Source organism: Lissotriton helveticus, chromosome 1_1, assembly GCF_964261635.1.
Source record: "Lissotriton helveticus chromosome 1_1, aLisHel1.1, whole genome shotgun sequence".
NCBI classification, from domain to species: domain Eukaryota; kingdom Metazoa; phylum Chordata; class Amphibia; order Caudata; family Salamandridae; genus Lissotriton; species Lissotriton helveticus.
The window spans coordinates 169530721-169553356 of record NC_136057.1 but is presented as its reverse complement, the minus strand read 5'-3'; the positions used below and the strand labels follow the sequence as shown (position 1 = coordinate 169553356).

The following is a 22636-nucleotide window of genomic DNA, read 5'->3' as shown; positions in this document are numbered from 1 at the left end:
ACATGCACCCTTTGTATCACCCTCACAGGCACTTGCACCCTTTGCATCACCCTCACAGGCACTTGCACCCTTTGCATCACCCTCACAGGGCTGAAGATTCACTTGCAGTACACAGAGCTAAGACCCTGCTCGCCCTTACATGCACAGTGGTAAAGACTTACACTAGGTGTACAGATCTAAGGCCCCTTCTGGCCCCAAGCTTACTGTGGGCACAACTCACCTGCAGTGCACAGTGATAAGATCCTGCTCTCCCTTATATGCACAGTGGTAAGGACTTACACTAGGTGTACACATCCAAGGCCCCTTTCGATCCCACACTTACAGAGGGCCCCAACTCACCTGCAGTGCACAGAGATTGGTCCATCCTGCCCAAACTGTTCCTTGGTTTTGTGCACTTGGCCAATGAAGTCGATGAAGCCCTCGCCAGTTTTTGGCACACCCTGCTCTGGCCAATCCGTGAACTGAAACTGTCGAATAGTTCTGGACTGTCCATCCTGGAGGGGGCAATATCAAGAAGTCACAAAATGTACAATCACAATATTGTGCACTGTTTAGATTTGATACGTGCACATTTGCACAGGCAAGACATTCTTATGGGAGACTCATTCAAATGCAATTCACAAGCACCTGTGTGCACACTCGGCTCGACACTAACACTGCTGCGTGCACAAGGTTTCGTAATCCACTGAAAACGCTTGGCAGACCTACCTCACACACTAGCATTAACAAGCTCACAAGCAAAACATCCTCAGGCCCAACACACACCAAATCACTTGTACCCTAACGGAAATCATCTACGAATAAACATACCTGCTACAAATTCAAACATGCATTGGGAAAACCAATACGTCTCTCGTTTATTAAATGTGCAATGACCAAGTTGAATAGGTCTGGCTCTTTGGTAGAGTAAGTGTTTGGAAACAGTTGCACCATTTTGTGTGTATTACCCCAATGAAGCAACCCCTTGGTCTACAACAATATGGAAGTTGCAAAAGAGCCATTTTGTTAAACAGGCTGCAGTGTTATGAAAAAGAGTCACAAGATGACGTATGCGTAGAGCACAAGCGGTAACGGCATAAGCAGCAAAATATTTGATACTTTTTCACAATGGTCCAGTATTTTAAGCACAGCAGTAAGTAAACCTACTTGCATGCATGTCTTTACTATTTGAATAAAATCATGTTCCTTCTATTGCCACCGCTGGCGATAGGACAGTGAGAATCCAGCACTGACTGATGTCAGCAAATCAGCAGCAGTATTTGAATTTGGCCACCTGCACTTGGTGTGGACAAGAAAACTATCTCCTGACATGGCGTGCCTTTATTTCCAGCAACATTGATTTGTGCCTGGCTTTGCAATTTTCTGAAGTCAGCTCTGCCGTCTTCATCCCCAAGCCACCAACTACAATATCCACATTGATTACTTGGTACTCAATATAGAACGATGGCTACACCACTAATATCTTTGACACAGTCCTGATGAAGGCCATGTTCAAATTACTAAGAGGGGTCGAAACATCTTCACTATAACACTGGACTGTCTTACTTTCCTCTACTAAAGAACCCCAAAGGGCTAATAAGTGTAGTAAATCCGGAGCTCCAAACACCAGACATCCATTGCTTTGTATTCGTGCTGCACCTGTTTCTTACTAATTACTACATGTTTGACCCACACTAGCGCTGCATCACTTCACTTTTCACAGCTGTAGCGCCTTTTGCAGTTTATCACTTTATAAATGCCGGTCAGCATAAAGATTTGCTCGTTTGTGAATCCATTGTGTGTTGACATTTAAAGTAATTCAGTTGTTCAGATTCTTAAAAAAATAACATTGCACACACGAACACAAAAATACAGCATATGCCGGTGCATGTAAATATGTATAAATGCAATCATAAGTATTTATATATGTGCATTTCTTTGTACTAAATCTATACTACTTCTGGTTTAAAAATATATAGATATTCTTTAGGTCTGCTTAACAATTACATACATTTCTTATGGGTAAACATAAATAAATATATATTTAATAATTATTTAATTATTTTATGGTTAACATGTACATAGGTCACTGCATAGTTTTCATATAGGTTAATTGATTAGATGCCTAAGGGTCTTTTTTCACTCTATGTATCTATCACAATACGTAAATATGATCAAAATAATTTTATCTATAAATGCTTCACTATTAAAACAAAAATAAAGTATTTAGAAAAAAGCCTTATAAAAATACAAAATTAAATAACCGTTTAGATACAGCAACATCTAAAAGTCTGATTTTTTAACTATCCATCCATGCTTGCACCTATGGAACTTTATGCAATTAATTTTTTATATCGCTTATTATTTTCCATATACATATATACCCTTTATATGTAGTTATATTTTTATTACTTTACTCCTACTGAAAAAAGAAAGAAAAAAAAGTTTTCAACTCCGTCCAATACACTACTCTGTCTCATCCTATACCTCTCAATATATCCTCTACCTCGACTCACTCACCCCAAACCTCATTCTACTACTATGATCTATCTAGGCTCTTCCCTCTTCTGTCCCTCCTTAATCCTATTCAAACTAACAGACTCTTCTGTTCATCACTCACATTATTTATCTTTCTCTTTACAAATCCACAATTAATCCTTTGGGTTCCGGAGTAGCGTGCTACTCACCAAAAAGCACTTCAACGCCTCGTCAGGGGTAGTAAGCACTATATGAATACAATTATAATTACATACCTATTTAGGTCAGTTGAGTAAAATTTACTTAACCTAAAGCGCTAAATTTATATCCAAAAGAGCGTGAATGTTCTATTTAACAAGCAATAGCTACAACGGTAGGTCCACTCTCACTGTTTTCAGAAAAAACAAGTTCTGCTCCTCTTCTCCTTGCCGCGGAACTCTTGTGGGTGTCGGGCTAGCAGTCCAGACCCATCCGTTTTCAAAGTTAATAGTTTTGCTCCTAAGTTTGAGCCAGGGATAAACAATCCTTCAGGAAATGAAGCCCTGTGTCTGGTAGTTGCAAAAGATGTGGACAATATGCAGGGGAGACACCTTTATATGCACACACCCAACAAAGACTCTCTTGAACTTAAAACAAAAAGAAAGAAATCACACAACGTTGGTCTAGAGTGTTCTAGTGTCTCAGAACCAGCATAAATGCAGGGAAGACCAAATCAACAAACGTCTACGTGCAAGCTGCTGAGTTAAGAGATTGTGGCTTCTGCACGACTCTGGGAGGACACTTTGTAAATTAGAGAGTTTGTGAAAAGGGCTCTGCCAGCAGCATCTATATGAGTTGGAAAGGTCTTTGTCTGAAGGATTGCATTTTGAGGTGACTAGAGATACCTCCTTTGATACTTGCCTGGAGGCAGGGTCAGCTGTCTCCAGGAGGTGCAAACAGCTATCGAGGTAGCAATATGCCAATGCGTTGCGGCTTAAATCTTTTTGGTATCAATACATGTTCATTCTCCAGGACACATAAGGATTCATATATCCATGTATACATTTACCAAAAGGGGGAGAAATCTGAGGTGGAGTTTGTGTCCTGGTGCATTGTGGGTTTCCGGAGCTCTCTCATGAGTCACATCAAACCGAAAGTCCTTTTTCAAAGAAAAACAAGCTCTAACACAGGTGTCCAACACCAGAGGACAGAGAGTGCTCAACATGTTATTCACAGCAGCATAAGTGGAAGCACAAGTCTCACTGATAAAATATTCAAGCCACACCGCGCTCTGAAGTGGGGCAGAGATTCTCCTCTCTCCGTTGACGAGAAGTCAGACAGGCCCCCTGCAGGCCTGCTAGTGAGGGGATCTCTACTCTTGAATTTCATTGTGCATCAGGAGTAGAAGAATTAATCTTATGCCGGTGTAAGTGATAGCGCCCAGTGACAGGCAGGAATGCAAACATCTGGGCCCAACACCAGATGGCGATCTATGCATAGTGTGTGATCTGCAGCTCATATGCCTTGAATTGTTGGTCTTTACCACCACCATCCTTTGGGAAGCATGCTGTCAGGACAAACCTGTCGTAACGCTCATGTTGAGGATTGGCAAACCCTTACCATAAGCAGGAAGCAAGTGAGTCTTCCTACACCATCCAGCTATCCTGTCACTCAACATCACCACTCGTCAGCACCAAAGCACATGAACAATGCTGACTTCAAAGGGGAAAACATTCCAAAATATTTCACAGAAAACACAATTGCTGGGTTTTAGGCGAAAAGGAGTATTTGTCTCAGATCCTGGCGCTAAAGACTGCAGTAAGGAACCTCTGGTCTCTATGAGCCACTGGATGAGGACTCCACAATCTCAACTGTAGATGGCTGAGGAGGTGCAAAGCATATTGAATCCATGGAAGGGGTCAGGGAGGGGTAAATCCCAATGAAGACAGACTTATACATGTTGCAGTGCAAGCAGGCTTAAACTAGATCCAACTGCTGGCACACACCAAGGAAATGCTCTCATACAAACTTGCAAACAAATAAATGTGCTCAATGCACATGCAGTCTATCACTGTGACATTCTCACACACAGGCAGAGCAAAAAAGCAGCACTCCCAATCTGACTGACAAACAAGCATACACACAAACACACAAACACACACACACACAAACACACACACACACAAACACACACACAAATACACACACAAACACACACAATAAATGCGGTACGTAGACAGTAAACACGCTCTATTTTTGTGTTTCTAGCACACAAAGCAGTGGAAGAGGCATGCTCCCCCTCGTGTCTGTCCACGCTAACATGCTCTCACAGGCACATGCCCATGGCTGTACTCACCCTGGCATCAGTGACTTTGAACTCCCGGAGAATATACTGTGGCATGTTGTACTCTGCCATTGGGTCCACCACAAAATACTGATAGCGGGCAGAGCGGTCAGCAGGCCAGTACTGGTGGCACTTCTCCTGCAGAGCAGAGGAGAGGAGGCAGTCAGTGATGTGCACCTAGGTGCAACAGGGTGCGAGTACTCTGTCTTACAGCCCATGTTACAACTCAGAAGAAGGTAAGGGAAGCTGGAGGAAGGAGGAAAGAAAGCAACAAGGAGGGAAGAAAGGAATGAGGAGAGAAGGAAGGGGTTCAGAGGAAGGAATAGGCAGGAGAAGGAGAAGGGCACGTTTGACAGGACATGTGCATTCAACCATCAAGATAACTCGTCTCGCACAAGAACACAAGTGAGAGGTGAGCGGGGGCAAGGGGATGAGAGCGGAGAGAAGACAGCTAGGGAAGAATGGAAGATGGCGAGGAATAGAGGGAGGAAGCAACAGGAAGGATGAGAGAAGTAAGGTAGAAAAGAGGACAGAAAAAGTGAAGACAGAAATGTGAAGGGCGGATGGAAGGGACCAGGAAAGAAAAAACAAGGCGAGGAAGTTTGAGTAGAGCAAGGTTTGGGACAGAAGGGAGAAAGATGAAGAGGACTAGAGGAAAGGAGTGAGGGTGTAAGAAATGAAGAAAGGGAGTCACTGCAGAAGGAGAAAGAGGGTGGCAAGTTGAAGGTATGTTGTATGGCAACACATGATCAAGAAAAGAGAAGAAACAGAAGATGCAATAACAAAGGAGGGATGTCTGAAGATGGAAGATGTGGAATGGGAAGAAACAAAATAGGGAGGACATCTGGTGGGATGAAAACGTAAGCAGAAAGTTGGGAGGGAGAGGGACCAGAGTGGGAAGAGGCAGGTCAAGAGGAGGAAGAGAGAAGAGGGAGGTGGAAAGTAGATGGGGGAAATGCATTTGGAATGGAATGCAAAAGGCAAAGAAGTCTGGAAGGGTAGGTGCAGATGGAGTGCAGTAGGAGAGGAAACATGAGAGATTGAGAAGAAGAGGAAAGGGGAGAATTATGGAGGAAGAGAGAAGGTTAGAAACGAGTAAGGAAAGCTAGGAAGCAGAAAAAACAGATTGAAAAAAGAGGAAGAGATTGTAAAGAAGGGAAGAGGCAAGAGAGGGGTAAAGAAAGGAGGGTAAAGGAAGAAGAGATTAGAGGAAAAGATGAGGGAAGAAAGAATGGTAACAGCAATAGTAGAGAAGACAGACGGAAGTGGATGAGATAGAGCAGAAGGAAGCAAAGTGAGTGCTAACTTTTGTTTAACACAAATTATTCTGAACAATAAGTAAGAAGGGGTGTAAAATAGGATGGGGATATGGAAGAGAGATGTGCAGAATGAATTTAGAATGGAACAGGAAGGACTGGAATGGAGGAGTGAGGTGGGAAGAACGGACGAATGGGCATGGCCGAGCTGGGCCAAACAGGAAGAAAGAGGGGAAGAGGAATGCCAATAATGCAGCACATAAGATCTGGATTTGCCTCCCTGTGATGCACGGCAACACAACATGTCCCTAAAGTTTTAAGGACACTTACACGTCCCATTTCCCGCAGTTTGGTCAGCATCACCACAATGGTGGAATTGTGCTCCCACAGCATGCGCCAGAAGTCCTCTGTTGTCTCTGCCAGGGGCCCCTGAGTGGCAATATAGGCTTTTTGCTGTCTGTAGGGAGGAAAAAACATGGCGTCAAAAAGTGCTAAGTAAAGCACAGTTTCCCTGAGCCCAGGTCAGTCGGCTAGTATCTAAAACAGGACTACCGAAGCCCAGCCGTCAATCAATGTCATGCCCTTGTACCTTTGCCCAAAGCCTGCCCGTTTCGACAAGACTTAATCCCTCACCTATAGCCATCGATGAAGCTAGCGTTGATGTAGTCCGAGCCCTCCACCCCTCGGATCGGTTGTAGGCAGACCCGCGTCAGCTCGTAGGGCATGATATTCACCAGGCGGTTCTTGAACTTGTTGCACGGGAGGTTGGCACTGATGAATCGTGAGGTATGTGCTTTAGAGTTGGCCAGGAGCTGGTAGGGATGACAAAAGAACATTCTGTGTTAACTGGATTGGATGAATTTTGCATGTTTTATCATCTTGAAATTTCATCACCGATGAAACACCACCACTGGAAGTAACAAAGCTCGGCAAAATAGAGAAGCGAGGACATGAGTACAACTAGTGGGTTTATATCGTTAAATGGAATACTATACTTTCCAGTTAATGATGCTGTAAGCAAAAGCAGAGTTTAAACTTTTGCACAGCTAGGTTGCCACATTGCGTGATGTCAACTGTTTACCATGTTTCAACTCCTAGGCATTCATTTAACAACCTACTACAGCCCTGGAGTTTTAGTTTAGGTCCACTGCTCAAAGAAATAACTCAACTTACATCTACAGGGCTTCTACAAGGGGCAGCACTCAGGGGGTGGGTGCAGCTCAGAGTACAATTTCAACATGTCTCAGGGTCACGACCATACAAATTAAGGATTTTGAGATTATGGGGGTCCAAAAATGAGCTTCCATTTCTACAAAATTTTGCACAACACACACTTGGTATTTGGCTGGTCATGACAGGGAGACTCTTTCATAAACACTACAAATATTCAGACCACTATGAAGATGTTAAGCACCCAACGGACAGTAGGGAGAATGGATTGATGGTGTAGAAGAACTGCAAGATGTGACAGGAAAGGTTGCAAGCCCTACATACCTTGAACTCCAGTTCCATGGATGGGACGCTCTCTCCTGGCGGGATCTGTCCCAGCTTCTGTATGTGGGCACACAGGCTTCGGGCTGGCACCTCGGTGTTGCCACAGAGCGCTGCCTCCAACAAGGCCTCATGGATGAATATGTACTGGTCCTCGGTCTGCACCATGTAGTTGCGCTGGGCCCGCATGCACGTCACGTGACCGTACACATCCACAGTTTTCTCGTGCTTCATGCGCTCCAGCATTGCGTCGATGACAATGAAGCAGCCTGTTCGGCCCACGCCAGCACTGGAAGATCAAAGGACAGTTTGTAACCAATCAGTGCAGGCAACCTGAGGTGATGCAAGATCCAATGTTGGCTAGAGGCCACACGTTACGTACACCAGTGCTGCAGAGACATGGTTTGAACCATCCACATCCGTACAGCATGAACAAAGGACAGTGAATGACCACACACTGAGCACAGACTGACCAGCATACTTCAACTACTGGCAGAAAAGGGAACAGAGTGCTCACAGCGTGACCATAGTTCCTGCTACACTCACCCGCCCAACTGCACTGACAACGGGCACACACTGCAGAGTAAGCAGCAGTTAATGGCCACACACAGCGCGCACACAAACACTTTTAGAGCAAATAGTCCATGATTAGAAAATCACTTTAAGAACAAGGAACACCAGTGACAACTTCTACTTGACTGACAGCACTGGAAGGGCACATGACTGACTGTGACCACACACCGCTCACAAAAGCACTCTGGGCCAGATTCACCGATTTCTCAGTTTAGGAGTAGTAAAGTCCTAACTTTACTACTCCTAAACTGAGAAAAATCCTAAGATTTTCGGTATTCACAGAAGGCATTTAGGAGTCCTAAAGTTAGGACTCCTAACTTCTGTGAATACCGAAATGAGTAAGTGCCTTCTGTGAATACCAAAATGAGTAAGTGCCTTCTGTGAATACCAAAATGGTAGTAGGTTTAGGATTTTGTCTTAAGTTAGTTCTGTGAATCGGGCCCGACAAAAACAATGGTCAATCGGTGACCACACACTCAAACCACTTATCTCATAGGATGACTTCCACATGCGGCCTTCATACAGTCTTTCTCCACATACAATGATGCTTGCGCTGCCATGTGCTCACCTGCAGTGCACCACCATAGAGCCAGCGTCTGGCGGGTTGCATGCCTTCACCCGCCGCAGGAATGCTAATATGGGTGTTGGGTACTCTGGGACACCGTGGTCCGGCCACGCCAGGAACTGGAACTGCCGGATCTCCCGTTTCTCACTGGAGCCGTTCTGGTGAGAGAAAAAGGATCCGTTTGTCAAAAAGTGAAATTAAGTTATAAAAAAAAGGAAAAGGCTTTGGCTACCAGCTTCATGTCTGATGGGTGGCATGGAGAATCTAATTAACGTTTTGTGATTGGTAGTATCATGAAGGTGCTAAGATGAAGGTATAACATGTAAAAATATTTCCGGCTCTGGCTGCTTCCAGAATTGGAAGAGATGAAAAGGGTAAAAATCACAAACCTCAGGCAGAAAACTCAATTAGTCTCTGCACATGTATTGTCCAGGATTCACTGTTGCATTCTATCATATTTGCAACCCTAATTACAGCCGATTTAGAATGATTTAATCCTTAAAGCTGTTATCCTGAAACATATGAGCAGGCCTCAGAAGCCAGAATTCAATTTCATGGCGCCCAGTCAGAGAATCTTTTTCGAGGCGATCTCCTTCATGCACAAGGTTATCTTGGCACTGACAATCTTGCCTGCATAAATGTATCATGCTCCATATCCCTGGAAGAAACCTTTGATCAAATCTCAAGAGCCTTTTTTGCTGTTCCATGCCTCAAATAAATCCCAGTCTGTGGTGCTCTCTCAGCCTGCCTGGACCTAAGCTGGAGAACTACCTACCCTTGTCTCTCAGAGCCATTCATTCTTTCTTTGATTTAAGAAAAAAAATCCTTAAAACCCTTTTTTTATTTTTATTAATTCTATGTGGTCTTTTGCTCTTCTGCAAGGAATCACAGTGTCATCTCAAATTAGCGGATTATTCCTCCGGTACCAAGATTCCTGTGTAGGTGAATGTGTGCATTATACGTAATGCATCAAATCAGAAAGTGTGGAGGAGGCCTGAAAATCTTTAACCTTTGTATAAACAATGGGTAATCAAAAAAAAATCTACACAACTAAACTCTACAGCAACAGCCTCATCCTGTTGCTGGTGTACGATCACACGTCTATTCAAGTCCCAATGGTGCATTGCCAGTGGAGCTGGTGATCTAACAGACACTGCCCTTGTGTAACATTTAATGATAACCTGAACCACTGATAATTGAAAAATTAAAAAGGAGGAATGGTTTCAATTTTTAAAAACAAAAACTGCAAGAAAAATTCTAAAATAGAGCAGGAAAAGCTCAATTGTGCCCAAAAAAGTATCAAGAACAGATACATCCCTCAACGTGGATACACAGCCCTACGATGCACGCCGTATAAGACAAAAGTGTCATTTGAAAGATTGCCACTCACAATCAGATGGACTTCCTGGTTAAAAACATTCTAGCTGAAGGTGTCCAATGTATGAGATTTAAGAAGCCAAGACTCCAAATAGAGGCACCTCCGCCGGAGAGACAGGCCCTGTCATGTACCGCAGGCTCAGTCTGCATGGAAACTTCTTATAAAGGAATCACCAGCATTTGTACACGATACAAGCACCAGGATTAACATGCCTACATCAGGACACTAAAAACATTTTCTAGAAGATTCTTAGAATGTGGTCATCACCTTCTGTATTAGTCGGAAACCCATAAAACATAAATCATTTGCAAAAGATAATATCATTGTCCCCTAAATCTACATTTTGTTTTTGCAACTTGGACACAAAGTCTCTGCAGTTGATCAAATACTTACACAAGAAGCAATTGTTTGATACACCCCCATAAGCAACTAACACTCCGCAAAAGAGCGTCTCCTGGTCACTCTCAGGACCAGGTGTGTACGCAGGTGACTAACACTTCTCACTGGAAGCCCCTTGCCTAATAACCTGATCAGAATAATCCACCAGGGCTAATCATTAATGCAACTCAAAAGTTAAGACACATCTGTTCTAACTCCATTAACCCACCCACCTGCCTATATATGTTGTTTATTATGCCAAGTTAACGCATACTGGACTCAAGCAACTTCATATATGATGTGTGCTGGTGTGTAATGTTGAGGTTGTTGTTTATCTATTAGTGTGTCAATACTTTCAATGTTCTGATTGGTTACCTTTGCCTCAAATTATAAAGCGCTCCGATATCCTTCGGGATCAAGTTCGCACTATATAAAACTTTATAAATAAATAAACAATGACCACCCACCCATGGTGCCAGATAGACAATGTCCCAAACCCCCCGTAACCACAATTCAACAAATGTACATGCGTGACTTGCCGATACCAATAGGATATGTTTTATGTAATCCCTTTTGCTATATTTGTAGCTTTAAGTGCCAAGAGACAATTGAGTTATGCAGTGTGTGATAAATGCAACAAACAGACATACATAAGCTCCAAGCACGTGGGAGGCTGATGTTCTTTGATAAGACCAGACAGCAGAAACATAGCACCAAGCTCCTGTACTGTGCTTTGGTGGAGACCTGACACCAAAGCGTTCAGTTACTCTCAGGGAGGCGCAATGGTGGGTAAAGGATCGTTCATCAAGAACAAAATGGCTACTTCCCGGTAGGAGTAGTTTTGCAGTTTGAAGAATTTTGTGGATCACATACTGTGCATTATTCCACCATCTAGTGGTTGGGTCCGAATGGTCTTCATGTAGTTTCTCTTCTTTTTTTCCCCGTGGGCATCATCAACCATTTGGGCCTAAACTCCTCCTTGAGTGACGTCAGACGTGTGCTCCGAAAACCCTCGGATTCTTTTTTTCGTCTTTTTTCTTCCTTTGTGATGCGAAATGCAAGTTTCCTTCAGCTTCATCTATGTTCTCTCTGTTTATAGTTTGTAAATACACCTCTGATGGTGGAGCTGGGTGGGTCGCCTGTGAATCCAGACATTTGTTCACGCTGTAAACCTACTCCCTCCACTAAGTAACCATTTTGTTTTGCAGCGTGACTTTCTGGATTCACATGCTGTGCATAGATTATAAAGTGGTATTTTGTCCTGTGGGAAGGCAGAGTCCTTTGGAGTGTGTGTTTACAAACAAATGCTTTCGTACTCTTTGTCCCACTACTGCCTCTGGTTGATGTGGCTGTCCACTCAGTAATGTTTTGTAAAGGTGTATACTGTTGACCAGGTGGCAGCTGTGCAAATGTCCTCCAGCACTATGCTACCTAGGAAGGCGAATGTTGCTCCCTTCTTCCTTGGCGAGTGTACCTGTGGTTTTTCTGTAAGTGTTGCTCCCCTGCTTTGTGACAAGATTCTATTGTCTGCACTATCCATCTTGCAGTAGTTCCTTTGGTGATGGGGAGCCTCTTCTTGTGTGTGCATAAGACACAAAGAACTGTTCTCCTTGTCTGATAGGCCTTGTTCTTTCCAGGTATTACATCCAGTGTTTGCAAAGCCTTCTGAGCCTGTGTTTACGGTTGTTTGAAATATCGGCAAGTGGATGGCTTTGTTAACGTGGAATTTCGATACGACCCTTGGTATGGACCTTGGGTTTGTTCTCATCACCACTTTGTCGTTATCTATTCAAAGATACGGTTGTTGGGTGGCGAGTTCTTCTATTTCAGGTATTCTTCTGATCGGGGTGAAGGCGAAGAATTTGGAACTTGTGCCGTTCGTTTTGCATTGGTTGAAAAGTAATGCAATTAGTTGCAAAAGCACTATATTCAGGTTTGATGTGGGCATGGATGCGCTTCTTGGGGGTTGACACCTTTTTTGTTCCCGCAAGGAACTGTTTCACCACAGGTGGAATGAAAAAACTTCTCCCTATTATGCCTCTGGTGCATGCTAAAATGGCTGTAAGGGAGACTTTGAGGCATAGAAGAGGCGTTCATCTAGCACATATGACACATCTAATGACAGTGACGTTTTGTGCCCAGTCTCGGAGTTCCCCAGCCTTGTTGCACCAGTGCACAAAACTCTTCCATTTGTTGCGGTAGCATCTCCTTGTTGGTCACCTTGCTTCTTTCAGGATCTCCATTGCTCTCCTTGGCAAATTGAGGTAACCAACCTCTACATCCTCCAGAGCCATGCTGCCAAACCGGGTGCGTCTGGTGCCATACCGGTCCCTCCAGCATTGTCAGCAGTTCTTGATGCACTGGGAGTTTGATGCATTGCCCTTTGGACATCTCCATGACGTCCGAGAACTATGTCTGAGGAACCCACTGTGGGACTATTAGAATTAGGGTGAAATGCTCTCACCTGCACTGCTGTATCACCTTTGGTATCATTGGAATTGGTGGAAAGCAGTAAGCAAATATCTCTAACCATGTTATCGATAGGGCATTCCCCAGTGGCTCTAGGTGGTAGAACCTTCTTTCTAAGTTTGGCATTCTTGTATTTTGTGAACCGGTCTATGTGTGGAGTCTCCCCATATTCGGAAAATGTGCATGAGTAATCCTTATTTTAGCTCCCACTTGTGTGTAGTGTTTGTTTTCCTGCTTAGCCTGTCTGCTTCTCTGTTTTGCTCTCCCAACAGGTACATCACTTATCTCCATATCTCCTGGACCAAGGTCGATAGTGGGCATGACTCTGTTACTCCTCGTTCAGGTAGTACATGATGGCTGTGCCAATTGACCTAGAAATGTCCTTCACTTAGATGTTTCTGGAAGGCCCTCAGTGATAGCAAGACTGTCTTCAGCTCCAGCACAACCACTAGATCATCCCAACTTCTGGTTGCTTGTGACCATTGTTGTTTGATCCATTCCTGTATTGGTCTCATATGTAGTCTTGCGCGTGGTATAAGGGAAATTCAGGAGGCCATCATGTCTATCTTTTTCTCCAGTGTCCTCATCAACCGACGTTGCCCCTAGCAGTAGCGGTGAGACTGTTCCACGATCGCTTTGACCCTCTTGTCCCCCGCCATCACCTTCGTTGTCTGTGAGTTCAGGATAGCTCCCAGGAAAGGTTTTCTTTGAGTCTGCATTCTGTGACAATTTTTCATTATTGATGGAGAAGGCTAGCGTGTGTAGAGTTTGTATGACCTTTTTGTTCATCTTCCTGCAGTGGATGCTTGTCTTTGCTTTCACTGGCTCGTCATCCAAATATGGACACATGTGTATTCCCCTTTCATCTGAGATGTGTTGCTACAGCAGCTAGGCATTGTATGAATACTTTTGGGGCATATTTTATCCCGAACGATAGAACCTTGAATTGGTAGAATGTCTTCTCCACTACACTCCTAAGGAATTGTTTGTTCTGTCTGTTCACTGGTATGTGTAGGTGTGCATCCTTGAGATCTATGGTTGCCATGTAGTCTCCTTTACCTATCAGAAGGATGACTTCTTGCAGCACTGTCATCTTGAATTTCTGTGTTTTTATGAACTTGTTCATTGCCCTTAGGCCCAGTATTCGTCTCAGAGTCTTTGCTGGTTTTGGTACCAGGTTTAAGTACACACCTCTGAGTCTTTGTTTTGGAGGTACTATTTCTATAGCTTGTTCGCTTACTTGGTCTTCCACTTCCTGCTGTTGTCGTGCTTAGATTTCCTTTACTTTCTTCTTCTTTGGGGTATTGTTGGGGATAACTTTGTAAACTCTATGCAACAGCCATAACTTATAATTAGTATCCATTTGCCGGAGGTGATTTTTCAATTCCTCAAGAAATCCTCTGATTCCTCCTCCTACTGGTGACTTGTGTAGGAAGGTGTTCTGGGAGCAGTCACTTGTTTACATGTTAAACAAAGCATCTTGCTTTTTTATTATGACAATTGGGATAGCAGAGATGCAGAGAGTTGTGCTTACCGCAAAACCCTTAGAAGAATCTCCCTATTACTGACTTCATAATATAAGTGGTTAAATTCAAGGGTATTCCAAGACCCTGAATCTAATGTTCAGCCCGTGGATCCTGTATGTTGGTGGGTGCCTCCGACATCTGGAAATATTAGCCACGACGAGCCAGCACTTGAAGGTTAATATTTTGTTAGCCCTATCCTCTGGACACCAAGGTGGTCTGTGAACTTGCCTTTTGCACCTTTAACTATTTTAAGGGCTTGAGAGGGACTCTACTCGAGTCTCAATATTGGACTTCGGTTTAGTAGACTTGGTCTGTTCCTGTGGGAAACTTGCACGTAGGCTGAAAACCAATGAATTGTACCACTAGGCAATACGTATACCAAGAAACTAGGTCATGGGACATACATGCCATATTCAACTGGATGCGGTTTGGTACTCCTGGCCAAGTCACTCACTAACAGCAAACAAAACATGAAATAATTTGCATGACTTCCAAAGGCTGCAGTATAGGAAAACAATTTATGTATGGGACTCACATAAAACTTGATTATGTAAATGCAATAAACACATTTGGGGTTGTATGTTGTCCTCCCAAGTTGCTAAGAGCTTCTGGAATTTGTGAATATTTGAATAAAAACATTTGCTGCATTAAAGGGTTATGTCAAATTGCACAATGAGTTTGAGTTATTCACAGAGTCACTGCAATCAAGTTTTTAACCCGACCACCTCTTAGAGTAAGCTATGCACGCTGGTCTTGGCTACCCCTATAGCTTGTCTCGACTAGAAGCAGTGACTAGCAGTAACTCAATGACCCAAGTACTCTAAATGGGAGGAATCAACCTAGATACTGACCAGGAAGCACTGACTGCTCAAGGACAACAAAGAAAAAGCCTCACAGCAACTGCTACTGAATTCATAGTGTCCACCCCATAGATAAATGTAATTAGAAACAAGATAAACAGTTATCAAAACTATTCTACAAGTCTAGGGCACTGGGGTGACACATTAGGCACGCCTCTTAAGGAGTGTTCCCGGCTCCTGCCAGAAGGTCTCAGAAGATGCACACATCTAAAAAGGACCCTCCCATTTAGGACAGGCAATAAACACAAGTTGGAATCCCAGGCCCATCAAACCTGCTCTTTTTCCTGCCTGCTTAAGCACTGTAGACTCTACCTGGAGAGCAAGCCTGCTCGTTTCCTTGCCTGCTTCAGCACACTGGACCTACCTGGAGAACATCAGCTCTGTTCTTGCTCTCACACAAAGGTCATTCTGATGTGCGTGTCAATCTTTTTTAATTTAGTTACTGACTTTGCTCCCAGATTTCTGCCAGAAAGGTGTTCTCTGCGTTTATCACTCTTTGTGCGTAGTAGAAATTTCCTGGTTTACTTCGAAACCTCCTTCTCGCCCTTAATCAGTCTAAACTCTGGCCAAAATGCCTTTGCAGGATCACATTCACACTAAGAGAAGGTCACTATTTTCTGCGACTACAGGAGTTTTTGCCTGTGGTTCAACAAAATATAACTTTAAAAAACAGCTACAAACCTCAAATTACTCCATGGGGGGATAAATTACAGGTTAACATTTAGCACGTTGTGCCCAGACTCCCAGAGGGCTCCTGTGACCACAGGGACAGCCCTGGCCAAGTAACTGGAAGAGGTGCCTGCTGGCTAATCAGAAAGAGGTGAATTTGTCCCTTGCCGCGCGAGGTCTGCTGAGCAAAATACTAAACCTAATTCGTTTCAGAAAGGTTGCTTGCTTGAAAACTTTCTGCACTGGAGCAGGATTTTCAGCAACACAGCTTGAAAAAAAGGGTTAAGTTCTCTGTGGGCTTCAATTTTCTTTAGTTTAGTTGAGGTAACAGATAATGTTTTTTCGCTTGATCTAAAAATAAAATAAAATGTCAAAGGACTATCTGAGGATATGGAAGGGAATGAAATCATACTGGCTAGTTACGATAAAAGACAAAAGGCATGCATGGACACAGAAATTTTCACAAGAGCCCCATTTCCTGAAATGCTCATTATTGCCGCTACTGGGCAGGTTGTACACTAGAATTCCAGGTTTTATGAGAAACAGAGATATTGCAGACCCCCGGACCGATCCAACTATAGTTACTTTAGATTCAGAATGTGCCACGTGAGCAGGTACATATTCCCACAATTTTGGGGTTTGACACACTATCTTCCTAAAATAGCAGCACCGCTCCGTACTCACCTTGTACAGCGCGAACGTCCTCACAGTGTAGGTGGCCAACTCCACCGTGTCCAGTAGTGTGATCTGGATCATCCCGTACGTCTCCGAGCCTCGACTAGGCCAGTACTGGTCGCACTTCACCTAGAGTAAGAAGAGCAATAATAAGCATACAAATGAACAAGATGATGATAAATAATAAATATGCACATAAAGCTTGAATTATTGGAAAATAAAGTAATAAAAATAATATTCAATCTAATATTGAATGGAATAAAACAATTGAAAATAATAGAAGTACAACTAAATAAAACCCCAAAATTACAGAAAATACTCTCTCAAATAAACATGTTAACTATGACAATAATAAAACTCCTGATATAAACTTAATATAAATCAAAACAAGACAACTAATCTTACTAATAAAGCAAATACAAAATATGAAATCTAAAAAAAAACAATGTAAAAATGACATACCAATTTATGTTTACTGTGCTAACTGACAAGTTCTGCAACTTCAAATATAGTAGTCAGCATAACTTATAGCTCTGAATTGAGGTTACACACACACACACACATCTGCAATGGGCATTACCAGTACCGCTACCTTACGGAAATTATCTGTTGTTGGGATAGATATTTTACACTGTCTCAGACTCCTGGCACAATACACAGGTCAGATCCCAGGGCACACCATCATTCAGTCCATCAAAATAGCAATCCACCATCCCTTCCTGGCCACGATCCTCGCAGATCCTGTCCCTACCTCACCCCAATTTATCCTTCAGCTTCATCACAGTGAGGATTGTGGTGATTATTGGCTCTCAGCATCCTAAAGGAAATGCTGATGACTTTTGGTTATTTAAGGGACTCTGCAATAGTTCCAGAAGTTTGCCTTATGGCACCTAGAGCCTACTCTGCCTCAGAGCACCATCCAAATCCCCAGATCCCTCCTACTGTTCTTATCCCACTCTGAACCTTTTAAGTCATATAAGTGTGCGCGCCCCCTTCTTCTTTACCACCCTGCATTATTTGGTGAAGTGCTCGGGCCCGTAGCCGGCTATCCCAAAGCAGTTCTATTATTACCCAACACATCTTGTAAGGCAGGTATTAAAGGCATGTTGTGGTTCTACTCCTACTGATGTACCTGAAGTGGAAGATGACGTCCCATTTAGGAAACACTAAGGATTACAGTACGCTAATTGTCTAATATAATAATTTGTGGCGTGCTACGCGTTCTAAAGCTTCAAATATCTCTCACTTTGCTTAATAAGAGATTTTAACTGCTTGCCTATTATCTTCTAATCTCTATGATAGGTTTAAAGGTGACAATTGTCCAAGATCAGGAGACTTGCTGAAGAATGTAGACATTTGGAATCTTGGTGGTATATCGTACGCGGATTCATAGATAGGATGTTGTGGTGCGACAGACATCTTCAGTGTGTTGTAATGGACATCTCCTTCAGAAGAGAAAACCAGCTCCCTTAGGCCCAGATGCATGCATTGGGAAAAAGTATGCTTGGACTGTTTGCATCTACTGACACCCGGTGGAGTCAGCAGAATTGGCTGAAAAGGAAAACGTTACTTACCCTGTAAGCATCTGTTTGTGGCATATAGTGCTGTAGATTCTCGTGCTCTGCATGCTCCTGCCATCTAGTATTAGGCACGGACATGTACAACTTGTTTTTCATTGACGAAGTCTTTCGAGTCATAATGTACAGCAACTCCTACCTTTACTAGTTGTGCGCATGGGCATCAACTCCATAGTTAGATTATTTTCCTGCACGGCGGGTGAGGATGGAAATGGAGGATGAGACTGCATAAAGATGTCCATTGTAAAGGAAAAAAAACTAGAGAGACAAAAAGATATCTGTAACAGCCGAAGGCATACAGGGAGGAGGCTGGCACATGTGAATCTACAGCACTACATGCCACAAACAGATGCTTACAGGTTAACATTTTCTGTTTGTGGCACGTATAGCTGTAGATACACATGCTCTTCATAGAATGTAAAGCAGTTGCCAGCCAGAAACATTAGAAAAGTGTACGTAATACAGGCTGGCCCACTTGAGCCTGCTGTTGTGCTACGACATCCACAATGTCATATTTGGTGAATGTGTTTGGTGTGGACCAGGCGGCTGCTTTACAGATGGCAGCTTCTGAGATGGCACCCAGAAAAAACATATAGGCTGCTTTTTTACATGTAGAATGCGGCCTTGGAGTAGGGAGCTGCCTTTTGGCCATGGGATAGCAGGTTTGGATACACTTTACTAGCCAGCGAGCTATCCCTGCTTTTGAAATGTCTCTGCTTTTGTGTGGTTTTGAGAAGATGAAAAATAACTTGTCTTATGAAATAGTTTGTCCTATCAATGTAGTACGTGAGAGTCATCTTTACATCTAGTGTGTGAAGGTGATTGAGGTGAAAGGAGAGATCACCTAAGGTAGAAACTTTGGGTAAGTTCTAAGAACTACTTTATCAGCGTGAACCTTTGAGAAGGGCTCCTCAAGCGTGAGCCGTTTGATCTCACTTACAAGTCTGAGGGAAGGGATCACAACTAAAAATGCCACCTTCCAGGACAAGGCAAGCCTAGAGGGGCCGAAAAGGGGCCCATAAGCTTATTGAGGACTAAGTTGAGGTTCCAGGAGGGGGCCGGGAGTGACCTGGGAGAAATAACCCTCTTAAGTGCTTCCATGAAAACTTTAGTAACAAGAACTCTGAACTGAGAGGAGTGCTCCCTGTTCTGTAAGTATGCTGCCATTGCAGCTAAATGTGAAAGACTGGATGTGTAAACCAGGCCTGAGCCTTGCAAGAGAAACAAGTAACAGAACAATGTTCTGCACTGTTGGCTTTAGCTTGTCAACGTGTTTGGATAGGTGGTAGTAGACAAACCTCTACCACTTAGCCACGTACAGGCCTGAGTAGTGGGACGGCGAGCCTCTTTGAGAATGACCATGTACTCAGGGGGCAAATTTAGGTAAACAGACTCTAGGACTTCAGGAGCCATATTGCTAGGTTGGGATGCCTGAGAGTGCCCTGTGTGTTGTGTTAGAAGGTCTGGCCTGTTGGGGAACATCTCTAGAGAGAGAACAACATAACTCGATGAGTGTTGTGAAACAAGGTTGCCTTGCACACGTGGGGGCCACTAGAACCAGGGTGGCAGATATTTGTGGATGCTTTCGAATCATGTACAGTGGGAGAGGTGGAAAAACTGGCAAATATCCCTGACTTGCCCATTGACTGTCGTGAGGAACCCTGGAGGCGAAGTTTGAGCATTTGACATTTATGGCTGTTGTGAACAGATCTATGTAGGAAAACCCCAAATGCCAAAAATAGGGGAGCAGGATTTCAGGCTGGAGTTCTCACTCATGGACATGTCACTGCATCCTGCTGTGCAGGTCTGCAAATTAATTGTCCATTCCCGGAATCTGCTACGCTAGGAAGTGAACCTTGTGGTAGATCAACTAGCAAATGTGCTGCACCGACAGTTGGAAAGAGTCCGAGCCCCCCTGTTTTTTGTAGGCAGTACATGGCTGTCATGTTGTCTGTTTTGACCAGGACTGTTCTGTGGTACACATGGAAGAAAAAGGACTTAAGAGCCAATTGAACTGCCAACAACTCCATGTAGTTTATGTGAAGTTTATTGGAGGGGAGTCCACAAACCCTGAACAGTCTCCGGTGAAGAGTGACTACCTCTCCCAGACATTTCGTGATGTCTTTGGGCACGACGGTAATCCAGAAAGGCAGAACTTTGAATTGAAAGTGCTGTACACTTACCATAAATCTATGGTAGAGGCAATGTGCAGGGTGGATTAGAATGTGGAAATAGGCATCCTTCAAGTCGAAGGCGGTCATGAAGTCACCTTGCCTCAGTAATGGTAGGACGTCCTCGGGTGTGACCATGAGGAAATGCTCCAACAGGATTTGCTTTTTGAGGGGTCGGAGGTCTGTAATGGGCCTCAGGGATCTGAATTTCTTGGAGATTAGGAAGTACAGGCCACGTTGTTGTGTCGGAACTGGCTCTATCGTTCCTTTGAGAAAGAGAGCATCCAGTGTTGGGGGGATAGGGAGTGTTGGCTGGTGATATAGTTGGTGGTGGGACAACTACCTCAAGGCAATAACCCTGCTCCACAATGGACAGGACTCAGTGTTCTGAGGTGATCTTTTGCCATTGTGAAGGAACCCCAGCAGAAGTCCTCCGACAGGTGTTGTGTTATCGAGGGGGTTAGCAGAGGGAGTCACTGCGTAGCCGGCGAAGATCCCTTAGCCGCTCCAACCTCTACTTCTGCCTCCTATAGGTGCCTCTGGAATATCCGTTGGAGGTCTCGGGTGTTGCTCACACTAGTAGGAGAATTAAGCCTTTGCACTGCCACGAAATAATGAGCAGCGAAAAGTGGAACGGGTGATGGTGACCGGAGGGCAACCATTGCTTTGGCAGTATCTGTGTCCTTTCTTTTCTCCAGCATCTGATCAACTTGTGGGCTGAAGAGGCATTCTCCATCAAACAACATGTTGATCTTATGCTGCTGGACTTCTGGCTTAAAGCTAGAGTTATGTCGCCGAGCATTCCTGTGAATTAGGATGCTGGAATTTATGCCCTTGGCGGAGGTGTCGGACGCATCCAGAGTACACCTGTGGAGACGGCCTGCCCTTCAGACAATCTCCTGCGGCTGCTCTCTGTATGGGTCGAGGAAGATGCATGATCTCCCCCTTTTCATCCCATTGGGCATGGTCATACCTCGCCAATGACCCCACAGAATTTGAGATACATGCAAATGAGTTGCTGATTGTGAGGCAATTTTCTTCCGTGTCGATCTTTTTACATTCCTTGTCAGGGGAGAGGCATCCCCAGTGGCCTGAATGCGGTCTCGTAGTGGTACTATTTTTGGACATTTCAAAAATAGTACCACTACGATCCATTGTGTCTAATAATTGTGGTCACTATTTGGTTAAGCTTGCCTTATAGTAATATTGAATGCAAGCTACCACAACTCCTAATGTTTTGCCTGTAATTTTTTTTTGTTTATTTGTGTAAACTGTTACCTCTTTTTCCCTTCACGTCCTTCCATGTTGGGTGCAGGATTGCGCCCCACTGTATTGGTTCTTTTCTTATGTTCCTTTCTATTTTGATATATTGTTACATTAAAAATTCACTGTCCGGCTGGGCACTGAAAATATATATAACACCCAACAAGGTCTATATTTGATTCTCTTTCTGATCATAATTGTCTACTCAGGACCACTGTTCTCTAAAAATTACTTAAATACCCATACCCAAGGTCCTCAGTAACCTCTTTTGGGTTCCCTTGTTTGTTGATTAAAAAGGCTTGTTTCTGGGTGGCATGCACCATCACCGAGTCTGGCAGGATCTGGCCTCTAATGTATGGTGGGTCAGAAGCAGAGGGCTTAAATGTTTTTGTCAATCCTCAAGGTGACAATGCTGGCCTTGACTGGGTCCTTGAATACGTTTATTTATTCAAAGTTTTATATAGCGCGAACAAGATCCTTACAGATATCAGAGCGCTTCACAAAGACAGGGTAGGGGCAGTAGGAATGAACAGAGATAATGGGAGCAGTATAATAGTCACTAACATGGTAGGATAATAATAACATACATAAAACAAATCAATATACAATCAGGTAAACAAGTAATATATGACGGCAAGTCATTGATCCCACTACAGAGGTGTTCAGGTACACCTTGGGTGTGTGGATGGCTTATACCAATGTTTTAGTATAGAGAGAACACTGAGTGGGGGCATCGGGAGAGTGGATCAGTAAACCAACGTGTATCATATATTGGTCGGTAGTAAGAGAGTAACGTAGTAGTGTCCCCCTCAAGTAGAAGCATAGTGCCAAAGGACAAGGTGAACAGTGATACAAAGCAAAGCAGAGTCTCTGATCCAGCACCTATAAGGTTCAGGAGATCTTGGCCAGAAGGATGGTTTTCACCTCTTTCTTGAAGATTGCGGTGGAGGAGATAAGCCTGGTTTCAGGAGGGAGCGCATTCCAGATCCTGGGTGCCATACCTGA

At 43.8% G+C, this 22636-nt stretch overlaps 1 protein-coding gene across 4 annotated transcripts in view; it reads right to left on the bottom strand.

Annotated features, from left to right (window-relative positions):
- PTPRF (protein tyrosine phosphatase receptor type F) overlaps positions 1-22636 on the bottom strand; it is a 761542-nt gene that overhangs the window by 14749 nt on the left and 724157 nt on the right. For all 4 annotated transcript variants that reach the window (XM_078660336.1, XM_078660567.1, XM_078660486.1 and 1 more), the window contains 7 exons: positions 16630-16749; positions 8669-8823; positions 7531-7816; positions 6670-6848; positions 6367-6493; positions 4793-4918; positions 340-494 (listed from right to left, as the gene is read on the bottom strand). In XM_078660336.1, the coding sequence (XP_078516462.1) occupies positions 340-494; positions 4793-4918; positions 6367-6493; positions 6670-6848; positions 7531-7816; positions 8669-8823; positions 16630-16749 (1148 nt within the window). The remainder of the gene's footprint in view (positions 1-339; positions 495-4792; positions 4919-6366; positions 6494-6669; positions 6849-7530; positions 7817-8668; positions 8824-16629; positions 16750-22636) is intronic.